Source organism: Melanostigma gelatinosum (assembly GCF_949748355.1).
Source record: "Melanostigma gelatinosum genome assembly, chromosome: 2".
NCBI classification, from domain to species: Eukaryota; Metazoa; Chordata; class Actinopteri; order Perciformes; family Zoarcidae; genus Melanostigma; species Melanostigma gelatinosum.
Window position 1 is genome coordinate 13288689 of NC_136635.1, and position 15505 is coordinate 13304193.

At 41.6% G+C, this 15505-nt stretch overlaps 2 protein-coding genes across 2 annotated transcripts; one reads left to right on the forward strand and one right to left on the reverse strand.

Moving 5' to 3' along the window:
* Window positions 1-145: 145 nt before the first annotated feature.
* Window positions 146-3269, reverse strand: thap11 (THAP domain containing 11). The gene has a single exon (XM_079284206.1). The coding sequence runs from the start codon at window positions 2966-2968 to the stop codon at window positions 2156-2158; it is 813 nt and encodes a 270-aa protein (XP_079140332.1). The 5' UTR covers window positions 2969-3269; the 3' UTR covers window positions 146-2155.
* Window positions 3270-8813: 5544 nt separating this feature from the next.
* Window positions 8814-15296, forward strand: gfod2 (glucose-fructose oxidoreductase domain containing 2). Its single transcript, XM_079287017.1, has 3 exons — window positions 8814-8854; window positions 9994-10337; window positions 11729-15296. The coding sequence occupies exons 2-3, from the start codon at window positions 10085-10087 to the stop codon at window positions 12628-12630; spliced, it is 1155 nt and encodes a 384-aa protein (XP_079143143.1). The 5' UTR covers window positions 8814-8854; window positions 9994-10084; the 3' UTR covers window positions 12631-15296.
* The last annotated feature ends 209 nt before the right edge of the window (window positions 15297-15505 follow it).

A 15505-nucleotide genomic window follows, 5' to 3' on the forward strand; every position in this document is an offset into this window, starting at 1 on the left:
GACGCATTAACACGGCAGGTGTTAATGCGTCACATGAAACGGAGGATTTTAAGTTTGTGTTGAGTATCAATCTCATGAAGACATTCAACATTTCACTGCTTTAATAGGAGTAACAATGAAGCAAATGACCATCCAAGCTGCCAACACACACAGACAGATGATTAGGCCGTACAGACGGGAGATAAACCTCCTGCTCTTCAAGCTTTTATGCCACCGCCATCTAGAGGGGGAAAGTCACGCTGCAACATCCGACACACTTTACCACTCGTTATTGTCTTCTATCAACCTATGAAAAAAAATCAAGGACATAAACAAAAACAACCAGACACTTTAGTGGTGCACTCACTGAAACTAAAGCGGTGAAATCATAGTTAGATAAGGTGATCACTTGCAGGATGCGGTTTTTCAAATGTGAGGATTTGCTGCTTCAATAAACTACCTGTCATTTTCTTTTGTAACTGTTGACCAATGGAAGAAATCAGAGGACACATTTGTATCCTCTGGTATCTCATAATGACCAATTTTCCTGATTATTGGACATTTTACAGCCTTACGAATTCATTGATCTGCTATTGTGACCCCTGCATAAATCCATAATGAGCCTAATTTACAATATTAACACAAACATGAGCAGGAGTATCAGTGCCTTTTTGTTGTATCTCAACAAATAACTCCAAGTACAAGTTGATGGGTTGCACACTTCATCACATCAATCACATTCATCTGAATAAGGCAATATCTTTATCAGGACACTCTCTTAACACTGACAGAGTCGCTACATGTTGAGTGAGGCTTTCAGCACCAGGTCACCCAACAGGGCAGCAACCCTGAGATTTGAGTGTTTATGATTTGGGATTTAATATGATGCTCAACACAGCTGAAAATAAATACTCCCAAAGCTTAAATTACTGGAAATTTCAAACTCTGCTCTTCTTTCCTAAGAAAGAGTCCAAACAAGAGCCCAAGACAGATGACTGTCTGCGACCCATTTGGGTTGAGCTACGAGCCCTCAACTTGAAGGTAAAAGCAGTAAAAAAAAATACTCCAGGAGCTTCTGACTCATCACGTTGTAACTGGGATCAAATCAGGAAAACATTTCAGGAACTGAGAAATTATTCAGTAGAAATCAGCACCATTTCTAAATGAAATTTACTTCAAAATGAGAGCATAGCCGTCAGACCGAGTTCAAAAATCATAAATGTATGTACCGGTAACTATGTATAAAACACTCGCGTACGGGACAGAGAAATGCAGCCACTAAACGTCTGAGGAGAAACATCCAATGAATCACACTGAAACAAGCAGGCGCTGTTTCACAGAACCTCCGGGACAGACAGACATGTACTATAGTTGCATAAAGTATCGGAAGTATTTGTACTTCTCTTAAGATTTTCTAAAACCCCAAGAAAAAGGATGAGCAAATGAACCTCAATGCATGTCATCAAGAAACACACTCCGATAAGATTACCGGTACATCTTTTGAGTCTCCTTCAAGTGTTAAGGAATTCCTTTAATTCCATTTTCTGTTGATCAAATGTCTTTAGCAACAGACATAAAAGGAAAACAACTTAAAGCAACTTTAAAGGCAACTCAGATAAAGTCATTTCATTGGCAAGTGTGCCGAGAATAGTGTCTCGGCGCTATCCTAGATGCTTCATCTCGGCATACTTTATATCTACAGCGAGACGGTTGGTGCAACAGCCTCCGAACTTAAATTCACAAGCAAGGAAATAGACACATTAGAAGATAAATCTTAAAGACAAAAACTTTCTATGCAACTAGGCAGTTTTGAGCATTTTACTCATCAGTCCGGTTAGAAGTGTGTAAGCCTGCCTAAATTGTAAGTCAGTACAAACGTGAGTCTTGGTTGAATGAATAAAATGCTATCTTGGTTTAGCTGTATGTCAATATTGGACAGTGCATGATCCTAAGTAGTTAACCACGGTGGTGTTAGTATAGCCTAAGCTACATAAACTAGCCAGCCAACTTCGTCTTCACCACAGACGAACGCAAAACCAGCTCTACTTGAAAATACATTGTCATCGCTCGTGGTTTTATACAAAATAGGTCATCATCTGCGGACTTCAAAACTCCTCGGTGTCATCTCCGTTAGTCTGAGTCTCTGTAACGGGTCGCCTCCGGTGATGTTCACCCATCAGATTTTCTTCCGGACGCTAAAAGCCGCCGAGTTTCCGTACAGCAGCCGGTCCCGCTCCCGCACCTCCTCTTGCAGCTTGGCCTCGGACACCCGGAGCTGGCGGATGGTCTCCTGCATCTCCTTCATCTTCACCTCCATCAGTGCGATGATGTCCCGCTGCTCGTTCAGTTTCCGCAGCAGCTCGGCCGACGTGGTGCCGGTGGTCAGAGAGTACGAGTGCTCCAGCGGGCTGCTGGTCACACTGACGTACTGCGCGGGCGGCAGGTGCGCGATTTCGACCGATGAATCTTCGGCGGTCAGCTCGTCGCTGCCGACGCTGTAACAAGTGAACTCGGACTGGGCGGGCAGCCGCGCCGTGCCCAGGTACTCCCCGTTCTGGCCTATCTGCACCACGGTGATGCTGTCGTCGCTCGCCTCGCCGCCAGCGTTACCCTCGGCCCCTTCGGCCGTGCTGCGGGCGTTGGTGAGCACAATCCCGGAGGTCGCTGCGGCGGCGGGGCCAGGAACCGCAGCGGACACTTTCCTGCCTCTGCCCCGCCGACTCCTGCGCTCGTTTACCCCACGCAGAGGGAAGAGGGACGGCACTCGGATGGTGTAGGTCTTCCTCCCGCCGGCGAAATGCACGCTGCAGACCCGGTGTCCTGTGGTGGGTTGGAAGGTGCTGAAGCAGCCGCTGACCCCGGCCCGGGAGATGTTCCTCAGCCACAGCTGCCTCAGCGTGGTGTCTTTAGGAAACGTGTAGAAGCGCAGGTCCCGGTCCCGGTGCGAGTTGTTGTAGCACCCAGGAACACAGCAGGTGAACCCGGGCATATTTAGGTCAACAACGAGGCCAAAAGCACGGTCTTCAAATGAAGTTTAGCTTATTTTATTGTTGTTTCTTTATTCTATGCGTTGTTATCAAGCTCAGTGGCCTGCAAGCGGAACTACACGTCCCACAACGCTAACAACTTCCTGTTTATTTTTCACCAAAAGTAAGCCGCTTTTCTTCGTACGACGATTGAATCCACCTTCATTTATCCGGACTCGACGCATGCGGAGCTCTTACTTATGCTGAATTTGAGGCTGATATTTTATTTTCGGTGGTAAATGTCTCGGTTTGTTCTTCGCGGTGTTATCAAGCCAACCGTCCTCTACTGAGAACTAGAAGTCCCATAATGCCTTGCGCGTCCTGTCCAGGTCCGTTGTCGACTACCGCCCCCTGCTGGTCAGCAGGTGGTACAACATTCTGCACTCTGCTGAGAAGTATTGATTCCATGTCCAGATGTATTTTATTCAGTTAATGTATTTATTAAAACACAAGCACACAGGAAACTATGATGATATGTTGAAGAACAGTATATATTTTTCTCAATAATCATGTTTTAATCAGTGTCGGCTTACATTTGCACAGATACCATTTTCTGTGCATATAATACAACTGGTTTATTTGCGGCTCTGCACCACACAGGTGTTTTAAATTACACCGGCTTATTATTGCGTTCGTCAGGTAAATGTTTGAGTACACTGTATATGCATGGTGATCTGTTGGCCCAAGTTAAGTTTACTCACCCAGATATTCAGTAAATTGTAAATCAATTTCACCCAAATATTCAGTAAATGTAAATATTTCAGGTCTCAATAACTCATCATTTGGCGTGCTGTTACTAAATCCAACACATTTTAACTGTTGCTTTTATTATTATTTACATAATGTTTTTCTTTAATTTATTTTTTCAATACTTATTGTAGTTGTAGTACTTAAAATCTAATGAATTATATTACGTGTCACTTTGTTGCCATCATTTTTTTAAGTCACCATTTTTTTGAGTTTTTAGAGTGTACTGTAGCTACACTTCAGTTAAGTCCCCTTGCAGTGAAATAGAAAGCTGTTAGTTACTTACATGCCAGTGACGTTACATGACAATGGTGACTCTTTAAACGCTGCTATGTCATCTTCAAACGGTTTGACACCGTTTACTCAGCACTTCATTTAATTTCTGGTGATCACTTTAGACCGCATCATTGTATCGTCCCTGGCCGCTAACGCAGCTTTTGCTCCCATATGTTTAGTGTGGAGCCTCATACGTTTCAAAACACCATCAAGTAGAATGCCAGTTTATTTTGGTACAAATTCAATAATATGTTTGAATAAATGTAATGTCAAGGTCTGTGAATGCTTTAAATAGTGATACCATCATGTATTTTAGTTTGAATATGTAATTGTTGATATGTTACATTTGGTTATTGATGATTTGTGTTTTTGTAGTGATTTTAAAACATTGCATGATATGACTATGGTTGACATTTTATTTTCTTATTTCTTTTATTGTTTTATGATAATACAATTATTGAATGTAAGCATGTAACCAGGGCACCATTGGAAATGAGACATTGGTCTCAATGGGTCAGTTTAACTGAAAAATGTAACTAACATTTTTTTTTTTTTAAATCCCCTGGAAATTACTTGATGTAACCAAACTCTATGGACTAATAGCCTAAATCCTGGAATTAGGCTATAAGTAAAAGCACCTGTGAAGGTGGACCATTGGGGCTTTCCAGAATGTTAATGAAGCTGGTAAATATCCACATCCTCATACTGAACACACATAAACCCAAATTAGAAGTGTTCAATATCAATATCAATCAAAGATTGAATGTAACCCATTTTTTAAAGAGTTTCCTCCACCATGCATGTGTACTGCAACGCAAAGCAGTTTACAACAAATGTTAGGCCTAAAAGTTGTATCGTATAGTATTATATCATGCATCCATGCAGGGTAAAATCCCATAAACCATGCATGTGACAGACTGTTCATTCTGGAAGGAAATACAAGCTCTTGTTTAATTAAAATTCCACCCAATTTTGAATACGTTTCCTTCCACTGCTTTGCCAATTTTTCTGTCTGAAACAGAACATTAAAACCATGCATGTCTGCATGTGGTAGTAACCTTTATCATCCACCATCATGCCTTGTAGATTCCTCCTTTGGGATTGAATTTGTGGAGGCAACCACAAAAAGCCCAAAATCTCAAGATGTACTATGGATATTGTCTTCATTCCTATCATCCCCATACAACCATTACTGCACCTGTCAGACACATCTGGATATAATCTACTGATCCACATGTCAAACACTTCTCTGCACATTAGCAGACACATCTGTAGTTTGAGGGGCAGATTACAGTCGAACCCGATACGTCCTTTGATGAAATTTGACAAACAGACAGACAGACAGACAGAAAGACAGAGTCAACCAGAGTCAAGCAGAAAGTCAAAGAGAGATTGTAATCATTGGGCCGTTTGTTAAACCGTTACAAAAGTCCTCTTAATCCGATCCACCACCAGAGGCTCATAGAGGTTTATCCCGGGACTTAATAGGGAGTCATATGCAACCCTTTATCAACTATCAATCTCTCCCTTATGGTATGAATAAAGAGTCAGACAGAAAGTCAAAGAGACAGACAGAGTCAGAGCAGAAAGTCAGAGAGACAGACGGACAGAAAGTCAGACAAAACATCAGTGGAGAGATCGGAGTACGGGGGTGATGTGAGATTTATCCTGGTGAGTAATCTGGCGGCAGCGTTTTGGATGACCTGCAGACGGTTAAGAGCAGATACACTGAGTGATATGAAAAGTGAGTTACAGTTGTCAATGCGTGAAGAGATAAATGTGCGTATGATCATCTCTAAATCAGGTGTGGATACTACAGATCTTAGTTTACTGATATTTCTTCGATGGAAGAAACATGATCTGGACAGCTGCTTAACATGAGGGTCAAACGACATGGATCGATCAAAGAAAATCCCTAGATTGCGCAGGTTGACAAACTCATCTGGAGCAATAACTAGGACCTCCGTCTTAGTGTCATTGAGTTGTAAGCAGTTTTCTGCCGTCCAGTCTCTGATGGCATTGACACAGTCCAGGAGCCTAGTTAATGTGAATGCCTCGCTGGGTTTGAATGACAGATGGAGTTGGATATCATCTGCATATAAATGATAGGACACATTATAACTTTTTATCATCGGTCCCAAAGGTAAAAGATGAAGGGAAAATAACAGTGGAGACGTAACAGACACAAAGTCACCCACAGAGACATTGAAACTTCTGTCATTGAGGTAAGACGTGAACCAGTCTAACGCTATGCCAGATATGCCAACCCAATCACGTAGCCTCTTAATCAGGATGTTATGGTCAACAGTGTCAAATGCAGAACTGAGGTCCAGAAGAACTAACACAGAGCAGTCACCTGCATCAGAAGACATGAGAATGTCATTTGAAACCCTCAGGAGAGCAGTTTCAGTAGAGTGTTGTCTGCGAAACCCAGACTGGAACTTATCGTACATGTTGTGCCTCTCCAGTGCAGCAGTAAGTTGTTTGGCCACCACTTTCTCTAAAATTTTGGACAGGAAAGGCAGTTTTGATATGGGCCTTTAGTTCATGGGCAAAGCTGGATCTAAGTTTGGTTTCTTTAATATGGGCTGGATAGTGGCATGTTTAAAATAGGAAGGGACAATTCCTGTAGACAATGAGGAATTGATCATGGATGTTACTGCAGGGCCAATAATTAGCAGAACTTTCTTCAACAGAGAGGTTGGTATTATATCCAGAGGGTAAGATGATGGCTTTGTTTTGTTAATTAAGTCCATCAGTGGACAGTTCAAACCGCTGCCTCAGATCATAATAGAGCTCAGTCCTCAGCAGCAGCAGAAGCTTTATGGTAGTCTTCTGGCCGTGCTGGGAGACATTCAATGGACAGATTTGGCTCAGCTAACTGCTCTCGTGATGGGCAACGCCACCCTGAAGCAGCAGCTTGAGCAAGAGATGTACCCTTCTCGGGTACATCTCCAAGGAGCTCCAGGCGCAGGTGCACTACGTGGATTAGTGTCTGTGGCAGTGGCGGCTGGTGGAAAATTCTTTAAGTAGGGCCATCCTAGCAATTTCAGCAAACATCCCAGTATGATTTAATGCAAAAAAAAATGTAAGTATCAAACACACATTACTACTTTGCAGTTAAATATTTAACATTTATTCCAACACGAAAAAAAGCAGTAAATAACACTGATGTAATATAATATAATGAAATAGAACATGTGTATTTATTGAGATGCCCCTATGGACCTTGTTATAGGAGGTAAAGATCAGGAGAAGTAAACATGAAGTGTAATTATGAATACTGGTGTTAAATTAAGCTATGATGAGTTTTACTGTTAATTTACCATCTCAATTACATGTTGATGCCTCCATGACCAAGTTAAGCTATGTAGACAGCTATGTAGAAGAAAAGATGTTCACTTTGCCTAATATGTAGCTTGACAGAGTTCTCCATGTGTGTCCTGGTGTTCTCATGTTTCCTTACCTCCTCATCCCTCACTCCCTGAACTGTCCATTCTGGATCCGTCTCCGTTGTTTTAAAAAGCTAAATAAATTATTAGCATGACGTCATCTTGCTAGCCAAACCTGTCTGGTGTACAGTAGAGAAGCTTTGCATGTACTGCTTCCCTTTCCCGCTTGTCTGCTGTCTGATTGTGAGGTCAGGCTGATCTAATATCAGCTCTTTGGCTGCAGAATCAGCAATTGGCTAAGCTGCTTCATAGACCCGCCTCTTTTGGGCAAAACCGATTTTGCTCCCCTAGCTGCAGGTTCTGAGAGTGCCTTGCACACAGGCGGAGAGCAGGAGCAGAGGAGCACACAGGCAGAGAGGACGAGCAGGAAAAGCATATATTTTGCGCAGATATCATATTTTACACATATTACTGGGTACATTCCATAGTTCAAAAACACAAATATTGACAATTTGTATAATTTCTGATTATTATAAAAAAAAAAATTTTTTGTGTGGCTCAAGGTGGGGCCAGGCCCAATTGTCCTCTATTGGCCAGCCGCCACTGGTCTGGTGCACTCTGAGACCAACATCAAGAACATGAACATAATTCAGGCTGAAAGTAACGCAGTATAAACTGACAAATGCAGGAAGGACAGCTGGCAAGAAATCACTAACTGTGTCATTCTGTAAATTAACCGATTTATAATATCACTGCTTCATCTATAACGCGATAGATCTGACTATAATAACACGTGTATTCACGTTAATGTTTTACTTGGATGTATTCTTATTCTTTCAGCTGAAACCATATATATCTAATAGGGCTACACGTTTTACAGATCTGTAGCCACCTGCTAGATTTGTCAGATTTGTCAGTCTGCAACGAACCATACAGTTCATTCCACAGAAACCATAACAGGCATGTTTAAGTGTATCTTTAAGTAACTTCATATTGTTGAAAATGTTATTTGTAGAAATGCCCCAAACTAAAACTAAAAGCAAATATGAAGTCCGTTTTCAAAGGAGGCTACCGTACTGAATCATGGGAAAACATGGTGTCCGACCAAAGAGTGCACTTGCTCAACGGGAACATACTAGTTACCTAAATTCATCTTTCTTGTTTTAGTTATTTACATTTGATATAAATAAATAACGTGTTTCACAGGGAACAACTTAATGTGGGTTTGTTACATTAAAGCCATACACCGAGTCCAGCTAGTGGTGTCTGCGTACCCTTTACTTTATTCTCCACTCGTGACCCATCTCCTCTCTTGTAATGTCCCTGTCCCTCCACACAGTCCTGCCGTTGCTACTGAAGTTACCATTAGCAACTGGGCAGCGCGCGACTGAACAGCTTCAACGGCTGTTGATGGTGTCCTGGTAAACACAGTAGGTAGCTAACGTTACATTTCACTATGGCGGGTTTTATATACCAAGTCTGAATACCGTCAGATGGATTTACTTTAGATATTAACTCTGTAAAGTATCTTCATGTATCGGGAGCTGTTGGCCCGGCTAGCTGAACGTGCTAGCTAGTGTTATCAGTAGTCTAACTAGCTTAACTAGTGTGTGAACCATAGCTACTCGGAGCATTATTCGCCTATATTAGTCACATTTGTGGACACTTTCCGCTAGTTTGTGGTATCGTAACAAATATGGCGAATACCCAACTGAGTATTGATCCCTGTAGCAATGATTTCTGTGTGGCTTTGTTATCTGACCATCCGACAGCAGCACAGCGCGGCTAGGTTACTCTCAGTGGTGTCCGTGTATCAGAGTCAAGTCTGGTTTAATGTATGTTTGTTTGACCACGCTGTTTGCGCCCTGAGGTGATGCAATGTGTAAAAAGCGAGATCTTATATTTCATGGCTACAGGTACTGTCAGCTACTACCCCCACCCGCCTACTCTAAAGTGGGTCATACTGTGGGCAGGTGCCCCACCACACAAGTCCTTTAACAGCAATTAATATGGAGGAATGAGATCCACAACAGTTGAAGGTCCGTAACAGAGGGCCTGTCTAAGGGAAAAGTCACAGACATACACTGCATTTGAGGTAGAGCTCTAGGTGACGTTGACTTTCGGTGGGTGTGGCACATCTGAGGAATGGCATGCTAACTATGGAGCAGGACACAGTGTAAGTAGAGAGATTACTGATAATAAATACTGGTCTAGACCTCCATCGGATGTGTTGGTCCTGTTTGTTGATACAGTCACTAGAGATAGGATAGATGTCGTGCTGTGAGACACGTTATTGTCTGTGGTTTGGTTTATCGTCACATTTTGATATAGATTAAATGTCTTACGGTCTGGTCTTGAATCCTGCATTACAGTAAAGTGATTTTCTCAACTTATTTAACTGCTTCAGCTGAATGAACATTGAATGTATTTACATGCATGTTCATTATTGCTCACCTTAAGTTTAACTGCATTATTGTGTGGAAAAAACATAACATTACAACAAAAAAGTGTGACACACTTTCTTTTTTTCAATGTCACATAGTATCATTGGTCTCTTCTTGTATTTTTTACAGGTACAGTAAGCTCTCCTGGACTTTTAGGCTCTTGGGATATCGGTGAGGCTCGCCATGGTTAACACGTAAGGTCGCAGTGAGTGGCGCTGCCATGTTGCCAGGAGTCGGTGTGTTTGGCACGGGCAGCACAGCCCGAGTGCTCGTCCCGTTGTTGAAAGCTGAAGGCTTTGAGGTTCATGCACTCTGGGGGCGAAGCGAAGAGGAAGCGTGCTGCTTGGCAAAGGAGCTCGGCATCCCCTTTCACACCAGCCGATCTGATGACGTCCTGCTGCACCAAGATGTCGACCTCGTTTGCATCTCTATACCGCCCTCAATGACGAGACAGATCGCTGTCAAAGCACTGGGTAAGAGGTCATAAACACACATTCACTTTGACTAAAATTTAGATTTCTTTTTTACCTTTGTCATGCTGTCCTGTCCAAAACTCTTGGGCAAATTTAAAGTGTATAACTTTTACCCTAAACATTTGTGCTAAGCCTACATACATTCACTCTATCATAATTCATAAAAACCTACTGGATTGAAATGAATTCATTTCCATGTAAGAATTCAGAATTTTTGTGTTCATGATGACACTCAGATAAGATCAGTTTTATTCCAAAGGGCCAAGTCTTACATTCCAGTTTCCACTGTTTCCTATATTACCAGTTACATGCCCAGCTGTGATCACACCCAGTTGTGGCGTGGCAGGTTAGATCTGCAAAAGATATTAACGTTTTGACTGCAATGACAGTACTCTCCAAAGGATGCATCTACTGAAAATGTAACACATCTCTCTGGGTTCATCCTTGAGAAGTGATTAATGGTGATTACACCCGTAATCTCAGGGAATGTAGCAATTTGAGGGGGAAACAAATAGAACAAATCTTACCGACAGAAACGTGAAATGAAAGCCCTCACATTTCACATTTGCTAGCAGCACATTGAAGCAAACATAACACATCTTATCAGAGGAGAGTTGATCTATAAAGTTAACTTACTGTATCTGATGGAATTCCTGAGTGTTGACCTCAGCTTCCTGTTTTAGTTGCAACTTCCTGAGTGTGTCCCCGCCAAAGGACTTGTCCACGGCAATACTTACAAAGGGAACTCGTATATGAAAGCTATACACACCTTCTGTGCTATCACAGAGCACTGAGACACTAAGTCTGCGCTATATCTTCAAATCATAGTTGATATACACTCAGGTGCCATTTTAATACAGGTACACCCAGCTACAACACATACAGTCTAATACGACAGTTTGGCAAAAGAATCCTACCGTTTTTACTGAAACTATATTAATCGAGGCATTGAATCAACTTGATGGCTTTATTGTGGAGGTTGCAAGTTGGTTTGTGATGCAGTTGAATTATATTGAGATCTGTTTGTATAACTTTCTCTGCCCTGATTGATATAAATGGAGGTCGGAACTTACTGAATGTGAAACCTAAATTGCAAATGTTTATGATACTTGCACGTTTTGTTTGGCAAGATAATCTTTACAAATTAACACCATTTTTAAAGCATAAATGCGATTGCAAGAAGTAAAAAGACATTAGGATATAAACAAACTACACCACGGTCGCACAACTTCACTACCACTAAGCTTCCAACTTGAGATTTACAAACTGGATTTTGCTTGCCTACAAACGCCTTTCTTTTTTAGACCTTTAGGACCTTTTACTGTAACACTCTATTGAATTCAGTGCTATCTGAATAATGATAACCCCGTCCTTTCCCTCTCTCTTGGCAGGTATTGGTAAGAATGTTGTGTGTGAGAAAGCTGCAACTGCTGTGGATTCATTCAAGATGGTGACTGCAGCCAGATACTACCCACAGCTGCTCAGCATTATGGGTAATACCCTGCGCTTCCTGCCATCTTTTGTGGCGATGCGCCAGCTGCTGGTGGAGGGATACGTTGGAGAAATGCAGGTGTGTGATGTCCGAGTCTATGGCCCCAGCCTCCTGGACCAGTCCTACGGCTGGACGTGTGAGGAGCTGATGGGAGGAGGCGGCCTACACACCATTGGCTCGTCCATCATCGACCTTTTAAGTTACTTAACCGGTGCTCGAGCCCATCGTGTCCACGGCCTTCTGCGGACCTTTGTCCAACAAAACGGTTTGATCCGAGGCATCCGCCGCGTCACCAGCGATGATTTCTGCTTCTTCCAAATGTTGATGGGTGGGGCCGGGTCCAGCTCTGGTGGTGTGTGTTGCACCGTGACGCTAAACTTCAACATGCCGGGGTCATTTGTGCACGAGGTCATGGTAGTCGGATCCACCGGGAGGCTGGTTGCCAGGGGGGCGGAGCTGTACGGTCAACGCAACGGGAGTAAAGGTGAGGAACTGTTGCTCGGCGACAGTGGGTGGGTGGGACCAGAGGTGAAAGAGATGCCCCTGCCCCACCTGCGGGGGCTGAGCTCCATGGTTCAGGCACTGAGACAGTCTTTTCAGGCTCACGAGGAGCGCAGGTCGTGGGCACGAGGACCGGTGGCCACGGCACCAACGTTCGAGGACGGTCTCTACGTGCAGACGGTGGTGGAGGCGGTGAAGCGGTCCAGCTGTAGTGGAGAGTGGGAGTGCGTTGAGATCATGAGTCAGGAGCCAGATCCCAATCACAACCTGTGTGAGGCTCTGCAGAGAAATAAGAACTAAATATTATATTATTGAGTATTTATACACCCAGTGCAACTTATACATGTCTGACAAAACTGGGCTCTGAATGTTTTTCCTTTAATTACCCATGACTACTTTTTGAATTTTTACATTCTGTCACATAATGAGCAGAATACTTTAATTTAGAAAACATGACTGTGTAGTGGATGTTTGTACCCTCGCAGTTATGGTTTGTTTGTACACTAAGTTTGTTGCCACACCTCCATTATTCTGATTCCCAACAAAAAACAACTATTTAAATAGCTACCTGTTTCCGTTCACACGTTTATTACCTTTGCCGTGCCAAACACTTCGACACAGTTGTTATTCTCACTGAATCTTGAAGTCATGGAGTCATGACTGCATATTTCCTGCTAAATGAGGTTGATAAATGTGACTTGTCAGAAAGGCACCACGCCTATGTCAAATATTGGCCATGAGCTGACTTCCATGGGAGTCAAAAAACAACCTTTCAATGGATGTCTGACCCTGTTCCTCACTTTAATGATCATATCTGGATACATTTCTGTATTTTAAGAAACATGCAGGTTGTGTTTTACTGATAATCAGAGATAGATCTAATATGCTTATACTTCATATTTGTAATTAAACAAGAGCACAGCTCTTCCTGAGGTAGCCACAACATGTTTGAATATTTCCTCTTTAAAAGGTTTTTATTCATATTTTATAAAGTCATCAGACCATCAGTAGTAAAAAGTGGTTGCCATAGTTTACAATTACACCAATAAATGGTCGAATGGGCATCGGTACAATCAAAACAAAGTTGTTAAGTTGGTGCACAGGCTTATACTTTCCTCTAACTGCCCAATTTTGGGCCATGACCAATTGTTGAGCCAAGCCATTCATTTAGTAATGTTTAGTAATGTGGCTCAGTGAAAGGCAACTGTGAGTGTGCAACCAAGAAAACATTAGAATTTCTGTTGTACGTAACATTTAGATTGAACATGAATAGCACCTTATTCTGAACGGAAGTGTTTACCTCTGAAATGAATGTGAATATCGGAGCATGAGGATGATTTGACTAACAAAACAGAATTCAAATGATGTTACATTGGAGCTCAGCCTCTTTAAACTTCAGAATAATGGAGCTGTGCAGAGTTTTGTTTTATTTTTTTAATGTTTGTAATGGTTGATAATAAGCATCCAGTCAAAGATTGCAAGAGGGGCTTGTAGGTGTTTATGTTATGACATAACACGGCATACATAAGATACCAGGGATTGAGTAAAATAAGCTATGTAGAAAACTGAACAATAAAAAGTCTAGTTTGTAGCATTGCCCCTCAAAATACCCAATTCTTAAAGTGATACCTAATCTTAAGTCTTTATTTTGGCTGGAAAGATATTTCCTTCTTCACAGACAGAACAGCTATCAGTGAGCTGGAAGTGTTGACTGCTGCAGTACTACAGTAATGACTTGTTTTCATCGTGGAAAAAGGATCTAAACCATCTAAACTTCTACCATATGTTCAATCATCATTTCATCAAAATGTACTACTTCCAGATATATATATATATATATACACTACTGTAATGAGGGTGACGTAGTGTTTTTATAATATACAACGTTGGCTGGATTAAATGGAACATATAGAAGGACAAAGATGAAGTGGATTATGCCTCAGTGAAAGGGATTTATAGGAATGTTTGGTACCTGTTTTCCACTGTGTGAAAACCCCCCAATGTTAAATTATTTAACCATTGAAACTGACTGTGAAGAAGGAAACAAGCATCTTTTTAAAGCCACCTGTCAAGTTTACACATGACGTTTACAGGATGAGCATTTGATGCTCGGATTATAGATTTTAAGGTGGAATATCGCATTAAACAGAAACAGGCTTGTTCTAGAAATGACAGATTAGTGACCTTTTATTGTTAAATTGTCGAAAGTTTTAGATGCAAACCCTGAGAGTATTTGCCAACTAAATTTATCTTAAAAGGTTTGTTTACATGTGCTATCCATTAAAGTAATTTTATGCTTTTATAGTTTAATGCGATCTATGCATTTAAAGTTATTACAGGAGACTCGATCCCCCCCATAAACCATTCATCCTGAAACCTTACTGATCTTTTCGTTGAGTAGAACCACTGGACTAATTGGCTCAGACCAATAGAAGGAAGTGTGAAACAGTTTACGTTGTTGTCACTCACTGCATCTCAGCTGAATATCCTGAGTAATATTGGGCCTCAGTGCTCCTACTGCTGAGTCAGGAGGTGAAGACAGAAACAGGGTGTTACTTTGATTTGATTAGTCTGTTCCCTTCTTAGGATGCATATACTTTACACGCTTACCTCACGCTATCCCAACAGTGCTTTACAACAGTGCTTTACAAAAACAATGAATCAAGTTTACATTCAGTGTCACATCACATTTGTCTGCAGGATGTTTCCTTAACCCACCACTATTAAAATGCATTCCAACTAAGTTTTCACCTTCTTGTTGCTCTTGTTTTGTTGTTTGCACTGATAACTGATAAAATTACACATATTTAATATGCAGTGGCCGGCTTACTGCAAAAATGAATTTACCCTGTCTAAGTGTATAAGGAAGACTTTTTGTATTTATTTATGTCTTGGTGTGGAATATGTTTCCCATCCTTTATTCTGTTCAGTGTGTGTGTTTTCAGCCTGTGAATTTCGGTTGTAATATTTATCTTGTTTAGAGTTAGTGTTGTTTTAATTGATAATATGGCTTTTTGAGCACAATGTGTTGCATCTAAGTTGGGAAACTGTACTGTTCATCTACCAGATATTTACTTAAATAAATACAGTTGTAATTATTTAGTGTTGTTGTTCAAACTTCAGTTTATTAATTTTGTAAAGACAAATATGGCCTCTACCTGCCAAGTCTTTGTGT

Coding starts and splice junctions, on each gene's coding strand:
- thap11 (XM_079284206.1), bottom strand. CDS start 2,968: ATGCCCGGGTTCACCTGCTGTGTTCCTGGGTGCTACAACAACTCGCAC.
- gfod2 (XM_079287017.1), top strand. CDS start 10,085: ATGTTGCCAGGAGTCGGTGTGTTTGGCACGGGCAGCACAGCCCGAGTG. Junction 10,338..11,728: donor GATCGCTGTCAAAGCACTGG/GTAAGAGGTCAT, acceptor CTCTCTTGGCAG/GTATTGGTAAGAATGTTGTG.